Source organism: Ornithodoros turicata, chromosome 3 (assembly GCF_037126465.1).
Source record: "Ornithodoros turicata isolate Travis chromosome 3, ASM3712646v1, whole genome shotgun sequence".
Taxonomy (NCBI): Eukaryota; Metazoa; Arthropoda; class Arachnida; order Ixodida; family Argasidae; genus Ornithodoros; species Ornithodoros turicata.
Window position 1 is genome coordinate 13,595,227 of NC_088203.1, and position 22,018 is coordinate 13,617,244.

The window sequence follows — 22,018 nt, forward strand, 5'->3', positions numbered from 1 at the left end:
GACTGCCACCAGACAGGCAAGTTGACGGGAAGTTTTCCCGACACAGTACAAAGCATCGATTATGAAATAAAGCAATTTTTCTCATATTTGTGGTATATTGTGGGTATTTTCAATCTCTTTGAACACGTATACGATCTTCAAGTACCGTATCTCTTACGTGGCCAGTGGGAGACCCGCATCGACATAATCGCGTTTAGTGTCTTTCAAACATGACGTGTAGCAAGACTATCGTGTGAAATGGCATTCGGGGCCCGACTGACATTACACGGTGTTACTTTTTCTGCTCGTATGGTATTAGTTCTTTCCAATTGCTTATATGACTGACGTTTCGGAAATTTCATGTAACGTTTTGGCGTTGCGGTTTTGTGTAGTATATAACTAATTAATTTATAATAACTAGATGACTAGTGAATGAAACAAAATTAATGAAATTGAAAGTAAATTGTACGCCTAGAAACCTCGAGGACCTCTTCAACGCACCCTCTAAATCTTTCCTCGTTCTGGTGTGTATGCTCCATCATAGCCTCTCAGCCGCCGGGACGGTTGGACTTTTAAAGGTACCCTGAGGTGGTGGACGTCGTCCCGAATGACGGAATATTGCAAAACAAAATACAATCAGCTTTGACTAATCCTTGACAAAGTCCTTACACTGCCTGGAATACATTTTTGTCGCCTAAAACTGTCGCGTGTATTTTGGAAAACCTACGGTATTAATAATAGTGTTTATGGGATGCATATTATCATCTTGCTGCAAACTTCCGGAGTCTCATATTGTGGTTGCTTCAGTTTAGTGATGTTCACCAGAAGGGTCTATGCTTAAATTTGCACTGTAATAGATAACGGTGACTTCACGGAGAGAAACACGTTCACTACGACGGCCATCACCAAGGTCCTCAGCGCATGGGGTATGGGAGTGCATGCATGTCGGCGGTCGCCACGCCAGATAAGAATTCCTGACCGAGGCAGGACAGTCACGTGATCACATTTCCTTATTTACAAGAGGAGAGAGAGAGGGGTTGGAGCACAACGTGTGCCTTGCCATATACTGTAGGCAGTGTGTTTTCAGACGACGTCAAACGAACGTGTTTGGCTGCCATGGTGGGGGTCACTTATTCGGCGCAGCTGCCGAGATTATCTAGCATTTGAACGAAGCCTTGAATGGTGTTTTGAAATCCGGTCGCGTCCCTTCCTTTCTTTTATCCCGAAGACACTTCGTCACTGTTGTTCTCACATTTTCTTTTACGAAAACTATGGTTGTCGCATCGAAAAATAGCGCAATTTGTCATCATTCAATGGCGCTAGCACGAAAAGTGACCACCAGTGGGAGGAGCTTACGAGCGTGCTACGTCACTGTCACGTCACAGTGTGACGTAGGTGAAAACTCCCTACAGCGTGCCGGGTCGCGGTCCAGCCCGATCTTCAACTTGCCGTCACCACCTATAACTCGCGCATCACTTCGCCCGTGATTCGCCACGAGCTTGCGCGAGCCTATACCAAAGTAGCTTTGGAGCACGCGAACTTTAAATATAATGATAACGCTAGCTGTGGCAGGGTTCAAGATCGGGGCTAGTCCGTTGACGATAGCTATGTCAGGCCAACGCAACGCATTCTGGGCAGGCCCTGGTCACATGCCATCGCCAACGTCAGTGTACACGTGACCATAAAAACGGCTGCTCATACGATCACCGGCTGAATCGTTCGTAACACCGGTACTGCTGTTTATGTGCGTGGTTTTGTACCTGTACCTTGTACCGTGAATTTTGAGCTCAGGATTTTCACAACCGGGAATATCGAGGCCATCGCAAATAATCATACCCTAAGCGTAAGGACCACGTGCTGTATAATCCAGCCAGCAGTGTTGCATAATACTTACTATTCCCTACCCTGCTTTGGAGCAGAGTCGAGAAAAGCTTGAGAGTTGTGAGGCGACAAGCGCACAGTAACGGTTTATTTCCCTCTCTCTGCGCTGCGATTGACAACTGCGCCGATCCAATGGCGGTGCTGCAGGTGGTGTACGTGATGTAGTGTGTGTGTGTGTGTGATGTCATTGGCGGCATCCACCGTGTCACGTGATGCCGTGACGTCCTGACGCGGTGTCGTCATTTCGTTTCTGCTACGCGCGCCACAATCACCGTCAACGCCGCGAAACTTCCAGGACACAGCTAATGCTGCAAGATGCAGCTCGCACCAATAAACACAGCTCATCATCTTCTCTGTGCAAGCTCAATAACGTTCACTACGAAATAACACAACAACCTTAACGCAAAGGACATAACGCTAGTCAAAGGCCGCACGCGTGTGTTCGCCGCGCGCTTTCCAGACTAAACTGAGCACTTTTGACGTGGTCACTTTATTCCGGAACGACAGGAGCGTGGCGCGTCGTGGTCAAATCAAGAAAAACGTTATTTTATGACGTTATATTCGTGACGTATGTAGAGTATATATGCTTCCACCAGCTGTTTCATATGCGAGGCTACGACCAGCCACGCGGCACAGCTGCCTGCAGGGACGCACTGCAAAATGGGTGAGCGTATCGCACTGTTCTTTCTTTCGTGAAATGCGTAAAAACGATGTTTCTTCTCGAATTACGGTCACATAAACCTGATGTTATCTCGTGACTCTCTTGAACGGTATCGAGCGGTACGAAAGCTCTAGGGTCACGAAGCTCGTTGAACTAGTTCTCGATGTACGATTCGTATAGCAGGGATGAACTTTATAACTTTTCTATAATGCATTGAGTTCGGATGTTGCGGAATTCGGTTACAGGATATTTGCGCCGTTTCGTTGCATCCTCTCGCTATGCGGATATCTGTAAAAGCAGAAATGATTTTCGCGAGGATCTAATTTGCGCGAACTGCGCGATCGCTATTTTTTTTCCCCGCGAATTTGAAGTCTCGTGAAAATATTGTTAACAAGAAGAACAATAAATAAATGAAGCGCCATGACGAATGAAGAATTTGCTACTTAGCATGTTTAACGATGGGAAGAATGTATAGGAAAATTGTAATTTGCAGAGGGCGAGTTTCACAAAATCGAACTGACTTACTGAGTGCTATTTAGTGTTGCGTTATATTGGTACTCAGTTTGTTCACTTCTGCAATATCGAGCTTTGGAAAGCGTACTTTTGAAAATGTTGTTACAGCAACAACAACAACATAGATGAATGGATGATGATGATGATGTGGGATGTTTCCCTGCGTTGTTGTTACAAAAACAGCGTGTTTCGGAGCCAATTATGACTTTGTATATTGAATACATTGACTACAGTGTCATAAACTGCATTGAAGGCATACGGTGTGAGATGGTTTCTAGAGTTGTGCGAATATTCGAAATTTCAAATATGAATCGAATGTTTGCGATAATCGGTTCGTATTCGTATTCGAAAATTTGATGTTCGAGTTTTCGAATATTCGTAAATGTTCGAATATCCGATTTTTTATTTTTTTTTCGGATATTGTTGCAGCTTATTACAAAGGTGTTGCGGGTTGCGCGCGAGAACTTGTACGTTGCAGCAACAGCGACGAACATGTTTAGTAGAATAACTGCAAAGCGAGGCGCGTAGTTTTCGAGGTGGCTGCACGTTCGGTAACCGAAACCGAAACTAGTACGCGGTTGTGTGCAGCCGCCATTTTAAAGTCCGCCCGTGCCAAACGCGAAACCGTGGTACGCTTGATGCATCGCCAGTACAGTTGCGGATTTAGTGGATTGCCAACGAACTCTGAACACTTGCGTTAGGCCTACGGTTCGATGAAATTCCGGTTAAATATTGATTTCTTTTCTTTCTTTTGTATGATAAAAGTGCCAACAAGGACGTCAATAACGCTGCAAAGACATTTGAAACTGCACTAACTCTTGTCACAGAGGATAGCAAGACGAATATAGCCTTAAAGCTCGACCCGCATGGAGCGATTTTGCTCGCGACTCGCGAGTTTTTTTTAGCGCGCGCGCAGATTTCCGCTGTGAAATGAAAGAAGCGCCGAACACGAACGTGTGCGGAGGTTGCGGACACAATCACTCGTGATGAGCACAGCCATATAACAACGTCGAGGATCGCGGCTTTACTGCGCGAATCAATGAGGTTGTTCTAAACCATGCATTACCGTCAGGAACGAGGGACTCACGCGTGACTTCACGCGTGAGAGCAGAGTGAAACCGCGCGCAGTTTCTCGCCTACACGGCAAATGCGGAAGGCATTGTCAGAGCAAGAAGAGAGCACTAGCCACCTTCATTTTCCTTCCGAGACGTGCTCATCGCTAAACCATCCCACATTCTGAACATACGTCATTTGCCCTTCACTTTCAATCTGTCTGTCTCACTAACACCGTTACAATGCCAACACAGGTGTTCACTGTTCATGAAAGATTTTTGAAGTGCAAGCTGCTTTTATGGTATTCAGCTTGCCTCATGAGAACAGCACATTGTTTCGTTGTAAAAAGAATGTTACTGTACATATGCATATAGGCACGTACGCCCTATGCTAAGCCATTACATTACATTAATACATACTCAGCACTTGGGGCATTTTTCTAATGATATAATGATCAGCAGAAGGCAAGTGACCATGCTCATGCTTGTTTTCGGGACTTAATTGTTACTCTTAGAAGCCTTTATCGTACGACGTTGTACTCGATATTCGAAGGACAATTTTGCTGATATACGTAATCGAAAATTTCAATATTCGCACACCTCTAATGGTTTCTCAACCCCTTTATGGATCAATGCAGAGCAGATGCGTTGTGTCTTGTATGCAAGCGTTCATCCTTCAGATAGTTGCATAAGACTATATGTTTGTGCCTGAACAAACGTTGTGGTCTTGTGACTCCCGAAATGCGTGGCTTTGCAGGCGACAGTTGGAGCCCATCCGTGCTGCAGGAGGGAATAACAAGGCGTAGTAGCAGCAAAGGGGACACTGGTAAGCAAATTCTCACGGCGCAGCCTATTGCGACACGTCCAAGCACTGTTGTACCCGCTAATTGTTACATTTTTCGGTAGCGGACTACGGATCGCGTACTTTTTTTAACAACTCGATTTTTTTCAACCGTAGCTGTCAATCACATTTCCTTTTTCCCCGCGTTCAAACAGCCCAAACTGCCCGCCCCGTACCAAGGCCGGGCCAGAACAAGGGCATAGAATACATTCCGGCCGTCGTTCTACATGGAAGATTTTCTCGCTTACTTTTTTTTTTTTGTGTGCGTGTGTGGTAAGAGGAGAGAAAACACCGAAAAGTCTTCACTGTTACCCTGCATATTACTTCCTAACTTAATACTACGTACAGCGCAATCGTTCTACAATGAACATGGTAAGGGATAGACTTACTTTTTTGTCGGGGATCCTGACCAGTATGATGCTTTGACTCTTGACTCGCATTGTCGCGTGACCGCGTGGATCTCCTGACTCGATAGATCTCTCGACTTGTTGGATCTCTTGACCGGAAGCGGCAAGCACGGGTTTCGTGTCGGGGATTACCCCAACAAGTACTCCATTGGTCTCTTGCAAACTTAAGACAATGACCCTTAAGATTTGGCTAAACTCCTTCTTGACAACTCCGTCAGGGCGATGTTGACCGTAAAATGAGGTCTGCGTACGTACTCTGAATTTTGTTGGATTGAGAAGCAAGGTGCCCTCCTGGCACTGAGTCACACATTATCTATTCGCTGGTCACGTGGCATTGCTGTACGTTGACCCTAATGCATGGTCAGAGTCATGCCTGCCAGTCATGCCGTCTGTCATGGAGGGACCATGGCCTGCTGTAGCAGGCACGTTCGAGTGTGGTTTTCAGATATCTTCTGTGCGTCCCGATGGAAAAGTTGATCTGTGCATCAACGAGCTTAGCGTCCAATTTGAAAAAGTATATGAAGGTATGTTTAGTAACTTTATGTTCGGTGTAAGCTGAGCTCCTTCTCTAGCAAAGCTAGGGGCAGTGATTCAGCTGGAGGCTGCGGAGCTATGCTTGGCTTATGCTTCATCAACTTCAACGAGAGAACGAAAGAGAAATTACGACCAATGCAGCCCTCCAGAAATTTTCAAGTTTTAGAGAATTTCCAAATGGTTCTCCAAATAGTAGCGGTCTTGCAATCCTACGTACTATGTCAGTTTATTATTGTGTAGCCTAAGTTTATTCCTTGTAATTGTAACCTAACCTATATATATACCTTGTAACTGTAACCCTTGTAATTGTGCCGCCAGTGGCGGCATACTCATGTAATTATGGGCCTTTTAGTCACCGATGCTTGTTGATGCTTAGGTAACAATTACAAGGAATAAACTTGTGGCGGCCCGCCACCACATATATCGGAAAAGATTGAGAAGTTATCAGCGGGCGTAAGGTTTGAGGGAAGGATAAAAATAGCAATAACCAATCAGACCGGATGACAACAGGATGAACCTGTATTTAATAGCATTGTTTGCGAGAAGAGTTACAATTCCTTGTCTGTGTTTGTGCTACTATATGTACCACACACTTGGATTTTTATCGATTTTATTAGTCACATGTCATATGTCCACACGAGGCGATTTGATTCGATATGATTTTGACACAGATATTCATATTAGCGCACACGTGATTATTATAGAGTATCCCCCCCCCCCCCCGCCCTGTTGCAACTCTGCTGTCCGTTGTTTTCCTTTCGTCCAAAAACACAGTTTTAATACGACAGCAAGTGTTGGTTGTGCTCATTTCAGTCCACTTATTCCTACTTTCAGCAAAACTAGCGGATGATGTATCGCGTTACTTTTTACTGATAACAGTAGCGGTATTCAGTTACTTTTACGGACGTCCCAGGCAGCACGATGTACTGAAAGTCGAGTGCAATGGGAGTGGACCGGTAGGTGGAAGGCCTTGAGCATACTCGTCAAACTTGACAAGGCACATACCGTCCACCCACATTGGGCACTCGACTTTCAGTACATTGTGCTGCCTGGGGTGTATATCGATAGCGGGATTTCGTTACTTTTTGTTAGATAGCGACTAACGAGTATCCGTATCACCCTAACTTCTTTCTTCCTTTCATCCCTTTGCGGCAGCTATTGTGCTCTAGTGCGATCATGGAAAATACGCGGTCACTAAACGTACTTGTGTAGACTGATTTTCAGATTTTTTTATAAACACACGTGCATTGGCATATGTGACTCTGCGAAAGGGACAGTTACACTGGGAAAGGGAAGGGCACCTCCCAGGTTGCTGTCCGTTTAACTTCTTTGGCGCATATCTACGGAAAGAGCTCCAGTAGTGCTCTCTCCTTGCTGTCAGCAGGGCCAGTTCTCACTTGGCGACGCCCGACGCGGCGTCGTGAGTGGGCGGCGGAAGTAGAGGCGCATTTCCGCCGCCCCGTCAGCGCGCACAATTTTCATGTTCCCACCACAGTGGCCTTCCGTCGTCCAAAGCAGACGAAAAATCAGGGGGCGTGGCCTTTCTGTGTCACCTAATTGGTCGCCAGCTGTCGTTCTCGGCAGCTCTCGCCAACGTCGTGAAAGAAGTTCGGCATGGCAGTTTTTTTGGCTCGACGTCTCTCCTCTCCCGACTCCGGAAATGCGCGTCTATTTCCGCCGCCCGCTCACGACGCCGCGTCCGGCGTCGCCAAGTGAGAACTGGCTCTCAGATGTTGTGCAGATAGCGTTCAAAGACGGCTATTTATATCTTAATCGCAATCCAGGAGTCCAAAGAAAGCAGACAATGCAGACAAACATTGTAATGGGCAGACAAGCAGAGTATAGACGACACTCGGTTTCCAAAGATGTGACGTCACGAGAAGGCAGGTTCGAGGTTATATTTTTGCTGTGGTGGGCAAGAAACGGGAAAAACGCTTCGGCTGATAGGCTGATAGAGGTGTTAGTGCCCATCAGCATGTCTTGCGCGTCGGCGTTACGGAATGACGTAGGAACTCAGTTAGTCTATAAGGTTCCTTCAAGATCAAGAGATCATCGCATACTGTGTAGGGGCAACAGGTTGCCGATAGGAACACAGTGAATGTCCACGAGAGTTCATGAGTGCTACTGAGGAGCGCCGTCAGGTTTTTTTTTCTAGGGAGGGAGGGGGCAAGGCAGAATGTTTGGGGTCGTGGTGCGTCAGCTGCGCCTGCAACTACGTTGAGCACAGGGGGTGCAATGGCCCCCCTTGCCCCCTCCCCCTATTACGTCCCCTAAGGCTAGAACAATTGTAAACGCCTGTGAAATCTTCCTATGAACGAGTTCTATGTTTGTAACGGTACAGCGCGTTTGGACGATGGTGAATTTACGTGAGCATCCCGACGTTGTGATATGTGTCGTTGTCAAGTGACCTGCTTCTCGGTATGTATATACAGGGTGTTTCAGTTAAATCCCCGGGCTAAATAATTCGCGAATGGGTGCACCAATCGGAGAACTTTCTTTTTCACAAGTATCTCTCCGATGCCACCTACAAGCTGCGCACCGCGTGAATGAGTGGGAGGCGCTCATTATTTAAAGAAAAATTCAAATGAGCTCCGTGAAAAAACAACAACAAAAACCATATAACTTCTAAAGCAGGGCGCCGTCAGTATTAAAATGGGTAGTACCCCTTTTGGGACCTTCAGTGGACACCTTTTAGAGAAAACTCTGCCACCGAAGCGGGGGGACGGGGTTTTTATTTATTAGAACAAAGAAAAAAAGGGAGGAAAGGTCAGCCAAACAGCAAGCGGGTCATTTATTGTAGTAATAAGTACAAAAGGATGGAATTCATTGGTGGACAAGGGAGTGGAAGAGCGTCCTTTTGCACTTCACTGCGACCAGCCGCGACAAAAATACGTAAATCGAAACCAATTAATTACTGCAACAAATGACCCACTTCGGTGGCAGATTTTTCACTGAAGGTCCCAAAAGGGGTAGTATCCATTTTAATGCTGACGGCGCCCTGCTTTAGAAGTTATATATTTTTTTCCCCACGAAACTCATTTGAATTATTGCTATTTAAATAATGAGCGTCTCCCACTCATTCACACGGCGCGCAGCTTGTAGATGGCATCGGAGAGATACTTGTGAAAAAGAAAGTTCTCCGATTGGTGCACCCGTTCGCGAATTATTTAGCCCGGGGATTTAACGGAAACACCTTGTATACCACCTCATGAAGAGAGTCGTGCGTCCAAGGCCGGCTTCACCAGAAACAGCATCGATATTCGTCTGAAACTGCCTGTAGAATGACCAGGAAATCCCGCAGACGACACAGATGGTGCCGGTGCGTAACACGACTCATGGGCTATTGTGTACATGAATGGCAGGGGATGGATGTACTGCGCAAGGGAGCCGTAGCTTAAGCAGACGTTGCGGTTTAATACACTTTGCATATTGCAGGTGCCTATGGGACTCCCGTGGCCAAGGATGACATTAGTGCAATTAAGGACGGCAATACCGTGTCAACCTGTAAGTTGCGACCCATGTCGTCCACTTTGGTTTGATTTAAAAACGAAGGAAGATATAGAGAGATCGGTTCAACTTTTGATTGGGCTGGCTATTCGAGTCATCTCCACTCCAGCCACTGGCACGTTTAGAGTGACGGGCTCTGAGACCACCACATTTCTAGAAAGATGTGTGTTCAACGAGAGTCCTAAGGAAGAAGGTCACCGAGCGGAACATAGCCGTGCCGATAGACAGTTGGCCAGTCACCGAGTGCTTTCGTGATGTCACGAGCCCGTTGACGTATCTGTCCAACGCACTTTATAGCGCTTTTCTACCTGCTCTGTATCGCTCGCAACTGAGCAGCATGTGCTATAGGTATCCTCTTGCACTCCACATAGGGTGCAGCCAGGTGAGGAGGATATCTCGATACGGCGTAGGACCGCGTTACCAAGGGGAACGTCCAGCCGTATCCGCTGTAGTGATGTTTCCAGTGGTCCGCACTCTTAAAAATGAACTTCACCGCATAGCACGCTCCTAGCCAACCATAATCGCAAATGATATCGTTATCTGCCCTGGTTCGTTGAAAACGGGAAGCGCATACCTTTTTTGTGACAATTATGAACCGCATAAGTGTCACAAAAAAGGCGTACGCCTCCCGTTTTTAACAAATCAGGGCAGATAACGATATCATTCGAGATAGTGGTTGGCTAGGAGCGTGCTATGAGGTGAAGTTTATTTTTAAGAGTGCGGGCATCATTGAAGGCGTATATGTGCATGGGATGAGGACCTATTCTGTGGTGCAGTGGCGTCTCTTTCCTCACGTTCAACGTTTTATCAGTCACGGTTTCGCAGAAGACGAATAACCGATTTCGGAGCTGATAAAACATAATTGCTTCGTGGGCATGAGGTGGTGGGCGTCTAGGGCCGGGCGTTCAGCTATTTAGTTGGTAGGGCTGCCCGCGTGACCCGTTATCCGCACTCATATCGTGCTTCTTCGTCGTGAGCTTCGGTGCACGCAGTGATGATGTCCTCTATTTTCGAAACGAAATATACACTTGTCATAAGCTCACATCACAAGCCACTTTTCACGGCATCACTATACAGAGGTGTCACTAGTTTTGGGCTGCTTGTTTCCTCCACTCATGATTTGCTTTGTGGTATAGGTGCCGTAGAAGCCAACTGTGCAGATGGCACGGTACCGCTACAGAAGGAAATGGGCCTCTTCGGTGGCACGGCCTTGATCATCGGGTGCGTCATTGGTAAGCCTCGCACGCAACTTGCTCTATACATTTATTATACGCAATATTCGAGTATACTGCACCACCAGCTCACAGAAAACACAGAGATATATAGTGTTTTTCACTGCCAACGAACGTATAATTTTCTGACATAGCCTATTAGCTTTCCAAGCGTTAACCATTGCAGCAGTGTTTCGGAGGCCACACTTAGACCGAGCGACACAACATCAACACAACCTACTGTCATTGTTCCTTAGCCTATATGATCAATAATGTGGCAACCCCTCTGGATTAACTTTCCTTGATTCTTTGTTCATTTATGCAAGGTTCAACGTGTGCACTCCGCGGTTGCTTATGTTTCGACACATCTGTTCTTTCCTGGTGCAGGTTCTGGTATCTTCGTGACCCCGTCTGTGGTGTACCGAGAGGCCGGTTCCGTTGGAATGGACCTGGTGATCTGGGGTCTGGGTGGCCTCATCTCATTCATAGGTGCACCACACAAACCTCACGCAAGTTGACTTGCGTCTCTTTCGCCGTCCTCTGCGATTGTGTTCGGATCCGCGTGTTAACACGAGCGACACACCCCAGAATCCCCCAGCGGAAGATGCGCAAAACGTCATAGCTTTCTGCTGTCACGTTGGCGCTCAACGTCTCTTTGCGCTCTTCTAAACATCGCCGGGAATATCAGCGCCACATAGATACAGAAGGCCTGCTCAATGCCTCCTCTCCTTCCTTCGCTAGGTGGGCACATAAAGTCAGAATTCGTCTGCTATACCGCGATTCGCCGTTCTGCGAATTCAAGAACTCGCAAATGATTGCAGCTATAACTTCGCCAATTTAAACATGTAGACTAAAAGTGCAACAAGCTTTCCAGAAAATAGGTCTGGAGAAAAATATCGGACAATTTTGCGCTTTCTTTTGTTTTCTCATTTAGTATGCGGGAACGTTCAACTACTTGCAGACGACAGTGGCTGCCCATGCGACTGACGGTCGCTCATCTGTATGGCTACGACCGCTGAGAACACGTTCGTGATTGGCTACGGCCGTTAAAAACACGATCCTTGGCTGACAATTAGTTGTTACGGCACGTCGACGAGTAAGCAGGCTTTCTCTATCTAGGTGGTGCTGGGAATATCCCGCTGTTAAGGTACAAGATATTCGGTAGCAGACGACAGAACTGGTGGTGTCGTCCAGCTGTTATGTACGAGGTGTACGTGTTCAAGTCAAACCGGGACTTTCTGTCTCCTGAGTGTACAAATGGCTCGCGCTACTTCTTTTTCGTCATTTTCACACGCGACAGGCCTCCGCGTTCACCACGTGGTGGTCCAAAGTTTGTGCGAAGCAGAAGACACGTGCTGGACAAGATGGCCGACAACGAAGTGAGCGCGCACATCGAACAGCGGATTGTCATGAAGTTTCTCGTGAATGAAGGCGTAAAGTCATCGGAAATTCACAGAAGACTTCAGGCTCAGTATGACCACGATACACTTAGCCGCAGCAAAGCGTTTGAGTGGTGCAAACGGTTCCGAGACGGCCGTACATCAGTGCAGGACCATCCGCGGCTGGGGCGGCTCAGAGCCCAGTGTCAGAGTTGCTGAGAACAGCCAACTTGTGGAGCGCCTGATCCTCAAGGACCGACGGATAACATGTCTCGAACTGGCTCGAAAGACGGACCTTTCTGTGGAAACGTTGAACACTATCATTCATGAACACCTCCAGATTCGGAAAGTTAGTGCCCGTTGGGTCCCGAGGCAGCTCTCCGTGTTTGACCGGCAGAGAAGACTTTTGAACCTTGATGGCGCGGCGACAATACACCGCACGGTGAATATATTTGTGCATAGTGGCTCCTGCTGGTCTGTTCGAAGAATGAAACAGGATTTTGAGCCACGTTAAATATCTCTTCCCTGCTCTGTGGCACTAAAGTACAAAAATTTCTGCTCGCGGAAGGAACGACTTCTTCTCGTGTTGCAGCAGTGTAGAGGGGTCTGTCATTGGTGGCGCTCAAACGATATCCCGGATGATTGTGCAACTGCGTGGTTTGAGGAGACCAATGACAGGCAGCTCTTCATTGCTGCCCTTCCTGAGAAGGCGGGAAGGGTGAAGTCGTAAATTGCGTTTTTTTTTCTTCTATCCATCATAAATCACGAACGACACAACGAATGAATTCCGTTCCTTTTGCATTGCTTTCATGGTAACGGCATATTTCAATGCGTGAGGGGAAATTTCGGCAGTTTAGTGTAAGATGAAATTGGCGGCACATGCGAATGCGTAGTTTGGTGAATGGCAGCGTGTGACCTCCTCATGCAGGTGGCCTATGCTACGCTGAACTGGGAAGCCTCCTGCCGGCGTCTGGAGGGGACTACGCCTACTTCTGTGCTGCTGGCAAGGTTCTGCCTATGGGCTCCGGAATGGGTGCCTTCCTCTCTGCCTGGGCCCAGTTCACTGTCACCGATCCCTTAGGGGCAGCCACACAAGGCCTTGCCTTTGCCAGTTACGTGCTGCGGCCGATCTACCATACGTGCAACCCACCTTACTTAGCTGTAATCCTCGTAACCGCGACCTTCATCGGTAAATTTGCGAAACTGTGTTACGAACAAGCACAACTTCGTCGTATTTTTCTCTTAAATATTGCAGGACTGACGACATTCATCAACTGCATCTCGACGAAGGTGTCGGCACAAGTGCAGGATCTCCTGTCTTCTATTAAGTGCCTCGTACTGATTTCCATAATACTTACAGCAGCGGTATTATCTTACAGAGGTGAGCAACACCGCTATAATTTGATTGTCCCTTGATTACGCAGTCCGGCCCTGGGTGGGCCGTGTCTTTGAATGGTACGGCCGATAACAAGGTCGTCGGGGCAGCACCGCTTGCGGTGTTGTTCCGGGAAAGATTTTTTCTTTCCGCTGCTTGATGACAATACGCACACACACAGGGACTGTACTGCACTCCGCAGCGACCCTCCCATATTTGGATTGTTCGCTAGGTATGGTCAGTACGAAAAGCAAACTCTCCTAGAGGGTGTTGTTATCTAGCTTGTAGGACTGTAACGTAAAGTTAGTGTCTGTCCAAATGGGACTACTTTCATATGTAGCTCTCCTGCTTGATGACAATACATACAGGGATCCAGCCAAGATGGCTGGTCTTCCACCGTGATGCCAATACATATACACAGGTTCCTTCCATTTGGATGCTAATACACTCCTGCCTGCCTTCATAGACAGGTTCCTTACATGATGACAATACACACCAATGCCCGCTTTCATAGACAGGCTCCTTACTTGATGACAATACACACCGATGGCAATACGCGTGTGTTCCTGTTTGTGTAACAGAGCCTATTCGCCGCTCCAACTGGCTGCCCGCCACCTAGCGGAACGCAGTGGAAGAACTCAATAAAGTATAGCAACAGCAGCTGGCCGATATGTTTCGCGGTGACCCAAGACTATGTCTTAACTTCCCTTTGAGTGCGATGGAGTTTCGCAGCTTACAAAACTCAAACAGCAACGAGCACTCCTCAGTTCCGCAGTGCAAAAATACTGCGGAAAAGAACATTCAGTGATAAGGAGAAAAGAAAAACTATCCCAGGAGCGGCGTGAACGAAGACCCTGGGAAACGACACGCGAGGTATGTTATTTGTACAGTTCTTGAAGCGTGTCTCGTGGAAGAAGGCAGAAGCAGGTTGATTCATCCATCGGCAATCCTTCTTTTCTCCACCATCTTTAAGGCGACGCGAGCGCCTCCTAGAGGTGGTTGGAGAGGCGACTCTCCTCCTTGATGACAATACACACTGTATGGTTGCTGGAACCAGTGGCGTAGCCAGACCTCCAAGGTAGGGGGGGGGGGGGCTCGATACGAAAACTCGCCCCCCCCCCGCTGATCCTGTGTCGACAACACACACATACTTGTGCACACTGCAAACTGAGGATTAAAAAAAGGTATGAAAATAGTTGATTTAGACGTTCACAGTACGATTACATGTATAGCCTGTCATGACCAATGAGGTGGTGTCACGAGATTGGAAGTATTTTAAAAAGCTCATACTTTGAAAACCATTCAAGAGTGCTTCTTAGATAGACGCCATGAACTGCAAGAACTTTCGCGATCGTCACAGTGGCCCCCCCCCCCGCCCCCCCCACATATATTATGTTCTCGGATTTGCACGATTTGTGTGGGTCGGTCCGTGGCAGGTAGGGGGGGCTCGCGCCCCCCCTAGCCCTCCCCCCGTGGCTACGCCACTGGCTGCAACATCGTAAATATTTTTTGTTTACGACCGTACCTGTACTAGCAACACCCAGGATCGCTCGAGTCCCGGAGATGACAGTGTTGCCGGGCCAGATTTGTTTTTTTTTCCTCGCCTTCGCTACCTGGCTAAATTTACCTTGGTACACTGCAGCAATAGCACAGTCCACAAAATTTCGTTATAAATAATTGGCTTCTAAGCTAATGAAAATATTTTACACGGTGACTCTGGGCATCATACGAGAATGCGTTTGTTTATTTAGACTTAGTTCTCTTCTGGGACGGTCTGAGCCGTTGCCCAATTGAATGCCGTAATTCGTTGATGCAGGATCTCTTCAATTTACGTGTGTGTGTGCGTTTCTTAATCATGACAAGAAAGCGAAGCAACATTCTTGTGTTCCGTGGAGTGCGTGTGTTTCGTTCTTATGCGTGCACATTCTTGTGCTCTTTCCATACGCAGTGAACCATCTAACGGACGTCCCGTTGTTCGCAAACACGAACAGGGATCCTGGTCGCATCACTCTAGCCATCTATGGAGCATTATTTTCCTATTCCGGGTGGTATGTATGAACACCATCGGCATTTATTTCTTCGGGTCAAATAAGGTGCATATCGGAACATTTCAGGGTTTAAACCACGACCTATTACATTATAACGACCATGTCATAATCGGCAACCCCTATGAGGAGCCCGTTCGCACGGTCCGCTAGGCGCGCTACTCGTCGGCCCGCGAGATCTACATCATGATTGGACAATGGGAATTTGAATTTTGAACGCGCAGAAGCGGACGTACGACTACCATAGCAGACGACAGCAACAGCTCCTATGAAAACGCGCAGAATGATGATGATAATCTACTTTAGAAAGAAGCATCTTCCGTGGGACATCCACCGCTTGTACAAAAATACTAAAGTAAGCTGAAGTACAAAGTATTGCAGAAATTGAGGTTGCAATAACCGGGCCGATGAGTACCGCCACCGCTAGCTTCCAAATGCGGCGCTGGGAAGGGGTGCCTATGACATGGTCGTTATAATCAAATAGGTCGTGGTTTAAACACCAGTTTCTATGGCAAGGCTTACGCTCCGGTAGCTCAGTTGCCGCTGAACAAAAAAAAAAAAAAAAAGAAAAAAAGAAAGAAAGCCCTTATATTGCTCTTACCTAAATTGAGTGGGACCACATGTTCGAATCGAAAGTGGATTTCCGCAATAAGGGCTTCATTAGAATGGTACTTTGTTGAAGAAGCAAGTTGAGATTAGCCTAACTGTCTGCATGAGAACAGGTGCAACTGTTGGAATTATTGCTGAGGACGACTCGTGAGGATGCCTGCTGCCCGTCGCATGCCCTTCGGATTGCTTGCTGAAGATCACTATAGTTCTTCTGTGGGTAATTAGCTATGCTGAAGAGAGCGGAGGTCTCAAAAGTAACGTACACCTGCCAGAGTACGTTAGGTATGCCCTGTTACCGGCACGGAAAGCAGCGTCCCCTATACATCAACGTTTCAGCTACAGCAACAAAGAATACAGCATGTAGCCATGCCACTATCCATTTTTCCGTTCATTTAAAATATTATTTCATATGCACTGATTGCAGGAAGTCCGTGAATTTAGTCGCCGCCGAAATGACGGATCCTCATCGCCAGTTGCCCCGAGCCATAGCGGCGGGTCTTCTTACCGTCACAGTCATCTACATCCTCACTAACGTGGCGTACTTCATCTGCCTTGATGGACAAGAGATGCTGAGATCGGAAGCTGTGGCTGTGTCCTTCGCCCAAGCTACCTGGGGCGTCAAAGCGACCATCCTTGTACCTATCTTTGTTTCAATCAGTGTCTTCGGTTCTGCCTGCGCAGGCTCGTTTTGCAGTTCGAGAGTTGTACTAGCCGCCTCAAGGTAAGCATGCTTCACCCGCCCGAAAACTTACCGACGACGGCAAGCCTAGATAACCGCGCCTTCTATAATTTTAAAACTGCCCGAGCACTTTTCAGCAATTCACCTCTTGCACTTGCACCATATACGTTGTGGAACTCAGTTACACATCAACAAATTGCGAATTCGGGTGGTCATTTCGTGGCAACAGCGCTAGGAAGTGGCTTGGTGGCTGCCCGTGCTGGATCACGTGACCGTTGCCACCCGCGCTTGTGTGTCAGGAATTTGGAGGTTTTAGACACGGGGATAGGCGTAACGCAGTCCATGCTCTAGAATTTGTTTCTTATCGCTATGGTTTTTAAGCGGTCGGATCACGCTTGGGGCATCGCGGTCGCTCGTCCTCGGGTTCCGTCGTCTGCTAACCCACGTGAACTTCGACGTGCGGACCAATGAGGGCCCTCGCCACCCTCCCGATGCGGATGTGAGGACACCGGATATACTAGTTGAGCACACTGCTGCCCGGTCGCTTGGAGCCCGGGCGAAAAAAGTGCCAGCTGTCAAATTCCTGTCGCTCAGAAGGCGCCACGCGAACATGCGAGATCTAGCAACACTGACGAGAACAGGCGGGATTTGGTGAAAAAAGTTACCATGAAATGACTACTCCAATTCGCCAAATACGGCGCATCACATCCATAGCGCAGTCACTCAACAGTCACCACATGAGCATCACTGCACAAGGCATAAAAGTCACCATATGAATTGAGTTCAGCTAAACCGCGAAAAGATACTTATGGTAATTACAACAATATAGAGTTTATTCACTGACGTCACCCCGTCAGAGGGCACTAGTTTTGAAAAAGCGAAATCGCCGCCATGACGTAGGCCCCTCGAAGTTTGGTTTCGGTTTTCGTTCACTGCCATATGCTATTTATAGAGCACTATTAACGTTGAAGACATGGCAACTACTGGGACATATATATATGGTGCATATAACATTCCCACAATAGAATAACTTTGTAATACCAAGTGTACGGGGAATGTGATGTGGATGTAGGCCTGGACAGTCAAAACCTGAGGACACACATTATGGCGGCAAATTGCTCTAGCGACAGTGCCGCTCTCCTGCGGATGACGTCATGTGAATAAACCCTATAGAAAAACACACATATTAATCCTCCTGTCTACATGACAGTTGCGTATTAAACAAAAACCTTCCTAGAGGGCATTTTTTCTTTCAAATGACTGGTCAGTAAGGGCATAAAGATAGTCATAAGCGGAGCTCTTTTATTCCCGGTAGTTTTACGACACACTGTACTCTTCTGCCGTATACGCGCTATGCAAACTTAACTTGTTCTTGTTCCTTTCTGTCAAAATGCAGAAAGCGCCGCGAACAGGCGTGTTTTAAAAACGATGAAATCTCTCTCATTACAGACAAGGACACTTGCCACAATTCTTGTCCAACGTTCATGCTGAGTCGGCCGTACCACTTGCGTCGACTATCGTACGAGGCTTTCTCGGAGTAGTCTATGCCATCTTCGCGGGAAGCCTAGATGCCCTCATCGAAGCCGGCGTTTTCATCGACAGCATCTTCGACGTCCTCGGCGTTGTCAGCCTGTTCGTGCTGCGCCACACCATGAAGGAAACTCCGCGAGCATATAAGGTACGTGGCGTTTTGTTGTTCTGTAGGTTCCGTCAACACCACCTATGGACAACTAAAGCGTGATCGCTTGAACGGCGAGACGTGGTCATTAGGTGTCCGGCAATCACGACAGTGCCTTCGGCAGTCATCGCTACGGCGATAAGCTTGCATCAGCCGCACTTGCAGCCGTTGGTATAGCTGCAGAAAGGACTGCGTTTGATGTCGTCTACTGTGATTCGCTGAAGCAGACGCCATTCTGACTTTATATGTTCACGTGGCAAAGGTCTGAGTTGAGATATTAAGCATGTCTTCTATAACTAGGTGGCGTTGGTATTGTACGTTTCGAACATATTCCTGTTTTGAGGCTTGGAGCCTCAAGGTCCATCTTGCCTTTTTGTGGTCTGTGTAGCGGAATGAAATGAAGCATGATTATCTCTTGTGCTAACGCAGGTTCCAATTGTGCTCGCAGTCGTGCGACTTCTGATCGCCATGGGGCTGGTGGTAATTCCTCTTGTGAGCGCTGCTAGATACACTCCCTACATTCTAGTGCTGCTCCTTCTAGAGGCAGGAATAATCTACTACTGGCTTTTCGTTGACCTGAAGCTTCGACTGCCTGGTTCGGATGCCTTCAACGTCTTTGTGCAGAAAGTGCTATTTTCCGCACCGTGTGCAAATGAACTCGAAGATATCCTGGCGGTGAACAAGGTGCTCTGAATGGTCTGGCGATGTGCAAAGATTGATTGAACAAGTAGTTACCCCTGTCGCTCTCGAACAAGCTTTACTCGGTGCTCAAGGAGGGGCACCAAAAGATAGCCACAAGCGGCAGCTCTGTCGATGCCTGTTGGCCCCGTGGGTCATATACACAGACTATTGAGGTGAATATGACAGGGTACTTGGTACAAAATCTGTTTTTCCACCTGGCCAGTCTAGGTTAGTGTTTGATGGGGGGTAGGAGTGGTGGTGATCACACTTTGCCTTCAAATTCAATGCACAGTAACGTAAGATGAAGGCATACATGAACAGCAATAAAGTTGTTGTTGTTGAAGGAAAATATGATTACGAAGTACACGTATATTAATGAAAGAAAGAAGTCACTGAAAAGGTTAATCAGCTGTAGGACTCGAACCCACATCTTCTGGGTAATAAATCCAGAAGATGTGAATTCCAGTCCTACAGCTGGCTAACCTTTTCAGTGGCTTCCTTCTTTCATCATTAATTTCTTAGGCACTTGAGGCTTTGTATGTATTTGTCCGTTCTATGTGTTTCACACTCTTAAAAAAAGGGTGTACTTTAACTCATTTCCTTGCCACATATATCACTCCCCTTTTAGAGAGTAAAATTACTCTAAAAAGGAGTCTCCCCACTCCCTTCAGACCCTTTAACTCCCAACTGGAGTGCAATATTACTCTCCAGTATGGAGTCAAAGGGTCTGAAGGGAGTGAGGAGACTCCTTTTTAGAGTAATTGTACTCTCCAAAAGGGGAGTGATATATGTGGCAAGGAAAATGAGTTAAAGTATACACCCTCTTTTTAAGAGTGCAGCCCCAGAACATCAATTCCCACCACGTATATTGATGTTGGGGAGACAGGCGCAGCAAAGACAAAAACAAGCCAGAGATGTGATATGCTCATGCTATGCTACGACTAGATATGCTGACATCTCTCACTTGTTTTTGTCTTTGTTCCGCCTTTCTCCCCAACATGAATAGTTACCAACTAGCCCAGTTTCTTGTTTTAATACATACACCGTTTGTTGCTCATATATGCAATATGAGTACGCGTTAACCACATCACGGACAGTCATGAAATAACCCGCCACATAAATTTGGATGAAAAACAAGGCACCGTTATAGTGTTGCACCTAAGGGGCCGGAAAGGGCTGTTCGGAGTTTTCATACTTCTAGAAGGAGACATCAGGGTTGTGAGTATTGTACGTATGAATAAATAAACGTGATATGGTTTGGTACAACGCTTTTATGTAATTGAATGATTGTACTTTAATTGATTGTAATGAAAGCCTACTTTAATGTAACTCTTCTAATGTTACCTTAATGTAACTAACCTCTCTTCTATCACTCTAAGAAAAAAAGGTATAATTTTCTACCTATCTCGGCAGAGCTGTAGTGCAACCACGTTTCTACTCAAACCAATTTTATCTTTTGGGTATAACAGCAGAGTAGACACAAACTACAGAGTGGAAACCGTCGTTCTACCAGCTTGGGTAGGAACTTCTACCATTTTTCTCTTAGTGCAAGCGTGAGTGAGAGGAGCAACGGAAAGGGACGCCGCCGGTTATACCCGCGGAGGAGAAAGCGCGCGTGGATTGGCCCGAAATGATAGAAGTACTGTCGTTCTACCAGCTTGGACAGGAAATTCGCCTTTTTTTTTCTTAGAGCGAACGTGAGAGGGAGGAGCAAGGGAAAGGGACCCCGCCGGTTATACCCGTGGAGGAGAATGCGCGCGTGGATTGGCCCGAAATAGTAGAAGTAGTGCCGTTCTACCAGCTTGGATAGGAAATTCGACCTTTTTATCTTAGAGCAAACATAAGAGAGAGGAGCAAGAGAAAGGGATGCCGCCCTTATACCCGTGGATAGAACGGTCAGGAATACTGCATCAATGAGATATCCAGCGTTGACTTCAAGATAGTGTTCAAGAATTGGAAAGACTGTATATGGCTCATCAGTCAATCACTGTATATAGTATCATCAATATTCATAAGAGAAAACCGCAAAGAGAGAAAGAAAGAAAGAAGGAAAGAAAGTAAGAATGAAAGGACACCGACTGCGAAATATACAGGGTGCCCCAGAAAACGTGTTATTCAATGATAATAAAAAGAAGAACTCCACCTAGAATCGTGCGGTCAACGGTATTTGCTCTTACTAGGTTTTTGCCACCTCCTGATGCGAATGTCATGTAACGTAAGTTTAATTATGGAATTTTTTTGCAAACTGAACTCGGAAATTTGCCAAGTAAGTGTCACTTTTCTACCCCACCAATGTGAAGATCGTGCCGAATTGTCTGAAATAATTGACAGGGATATTGAGAAGTTAACCCATAGAAGAAAAAAAAATAGCCGACCATCGTGCTTCTCGGAGCACCACGAGCATAGCGCGCGACGACTTTTTGAGCGCAATCGCTGTCAGTCCGACGAAATGAGGTTGGAACCCAGCCCACAGAGTGATGGCAGAAAAAATGACACTGGGTGACACGTTTTACACAGTTTTCGAAATTGGGAAAGGGAAGGAATGATCCCAGCGGAATCGAGATGCGGTAGGCCATGCCTCTGTTGTCTTTTTCTACTATCTCGGTGTTGTCCGGGTTTCCAACCTCCTTTCGTCGGACTGACAACGATTGCGCTGAAAAGTTCGTCGCGCGCTATGCTCGGGGTGCTCCGTGAAGCATGATGTTCGGCTGTATTTTCCGATAGGATAGCTCCTTAATATCCCTGTCAATTACCATAAATTGGAGTAAATTCGACACGCTCTTCACATTGGTGGGCCAAAAAAGTGACCTTTACCTGGTAACTTTCCGAGTTCAGTTTGCAAGAATTTACATAATTAAACTTACGTTACATGAAATTCACATCAGGAGGTGGCAAAAACCTAGTAAGAACAAATGCCGTTGACCGCATGATTTTAGGTGCTGTAGTTTTTTTTTTTTAAGTTGTAATTCAATGACACCCTAGCTGT

General features: G+C 46.9%; 1 protein-coding gene across 2 annotated transcripts; it reads left to right on the forward strand.

The window, feature by feature from the left end:
• The first annotated feature begins 1,391 nt into the window (after positions 1–1,391).
• LOC135388135 (Y+L amino acid transporter 2-like) lies at positions 1,392–19,641 on the forward strand. 2 transcript variants are annotated; one of them, XM_064617491.1, is made up of 11 exons: positions 1,392–2,524; positions 4,844–4,912; positions 9,304–9,372; positions 10,512–10,607; positions 10,974–11,075; positions 12,894–13,154; positions 13,221–13,346; positions 15,289–15,388; positions 16,419–16,715; positions 18,123–18,351; positions 18,781–19,641. In XM_064617491.1, exons 1-11 carry the CDS (start codon positions 2,521–2,523, stop codon positions 19,042–19,044), a joined length of 1,617 nt encoding a protein of 538 aa, XP_064473561.1. In that variant the 5' UTR covers positions 1,392–2,520; the 3' UTR covers positions 19,045–19,641. The 2 variants fall into 2 exon arrangements, with proteins under 2 accessions (XP_064473561.1, XP_064473560.1); XM_064617490.1 differs by lacking the exon at positions 1,392–2,524 and having other exon boundaries at positions 3,320–4,912.
• The last annotated feature ends 2,377 nt before the right edge of the window (positions 19,642–22,018 follow it).

What these genes read in the sequence shown, in the direction of transcription:
- LOC135388135 (XM_064617490.1), top strand. Translation starts at nt 4,828, where the DNA reads ATGCGTGGCTTTGCAGGCGACAGTTGGAGCCCATCCGTGCTGCAGGAG. An exon ending in TGGCCTCATCTCATTCATAG is followed by an intron (nt 11,076 to 12,893) that starts GTGCACCACACA and finishes CTCCTCATGCAG; the next exon opens with GTGGCCTATGCTACGCTGAA. An exon ending in TTATTTTCCTATTCCGGGTG is followed by an intron (nt 15,389 to 16,418) that starts GTATGTATGAAC and finishes CACTGATTGCAG; the next exon opens with GAAGTCCGTGAATTTAGTCG.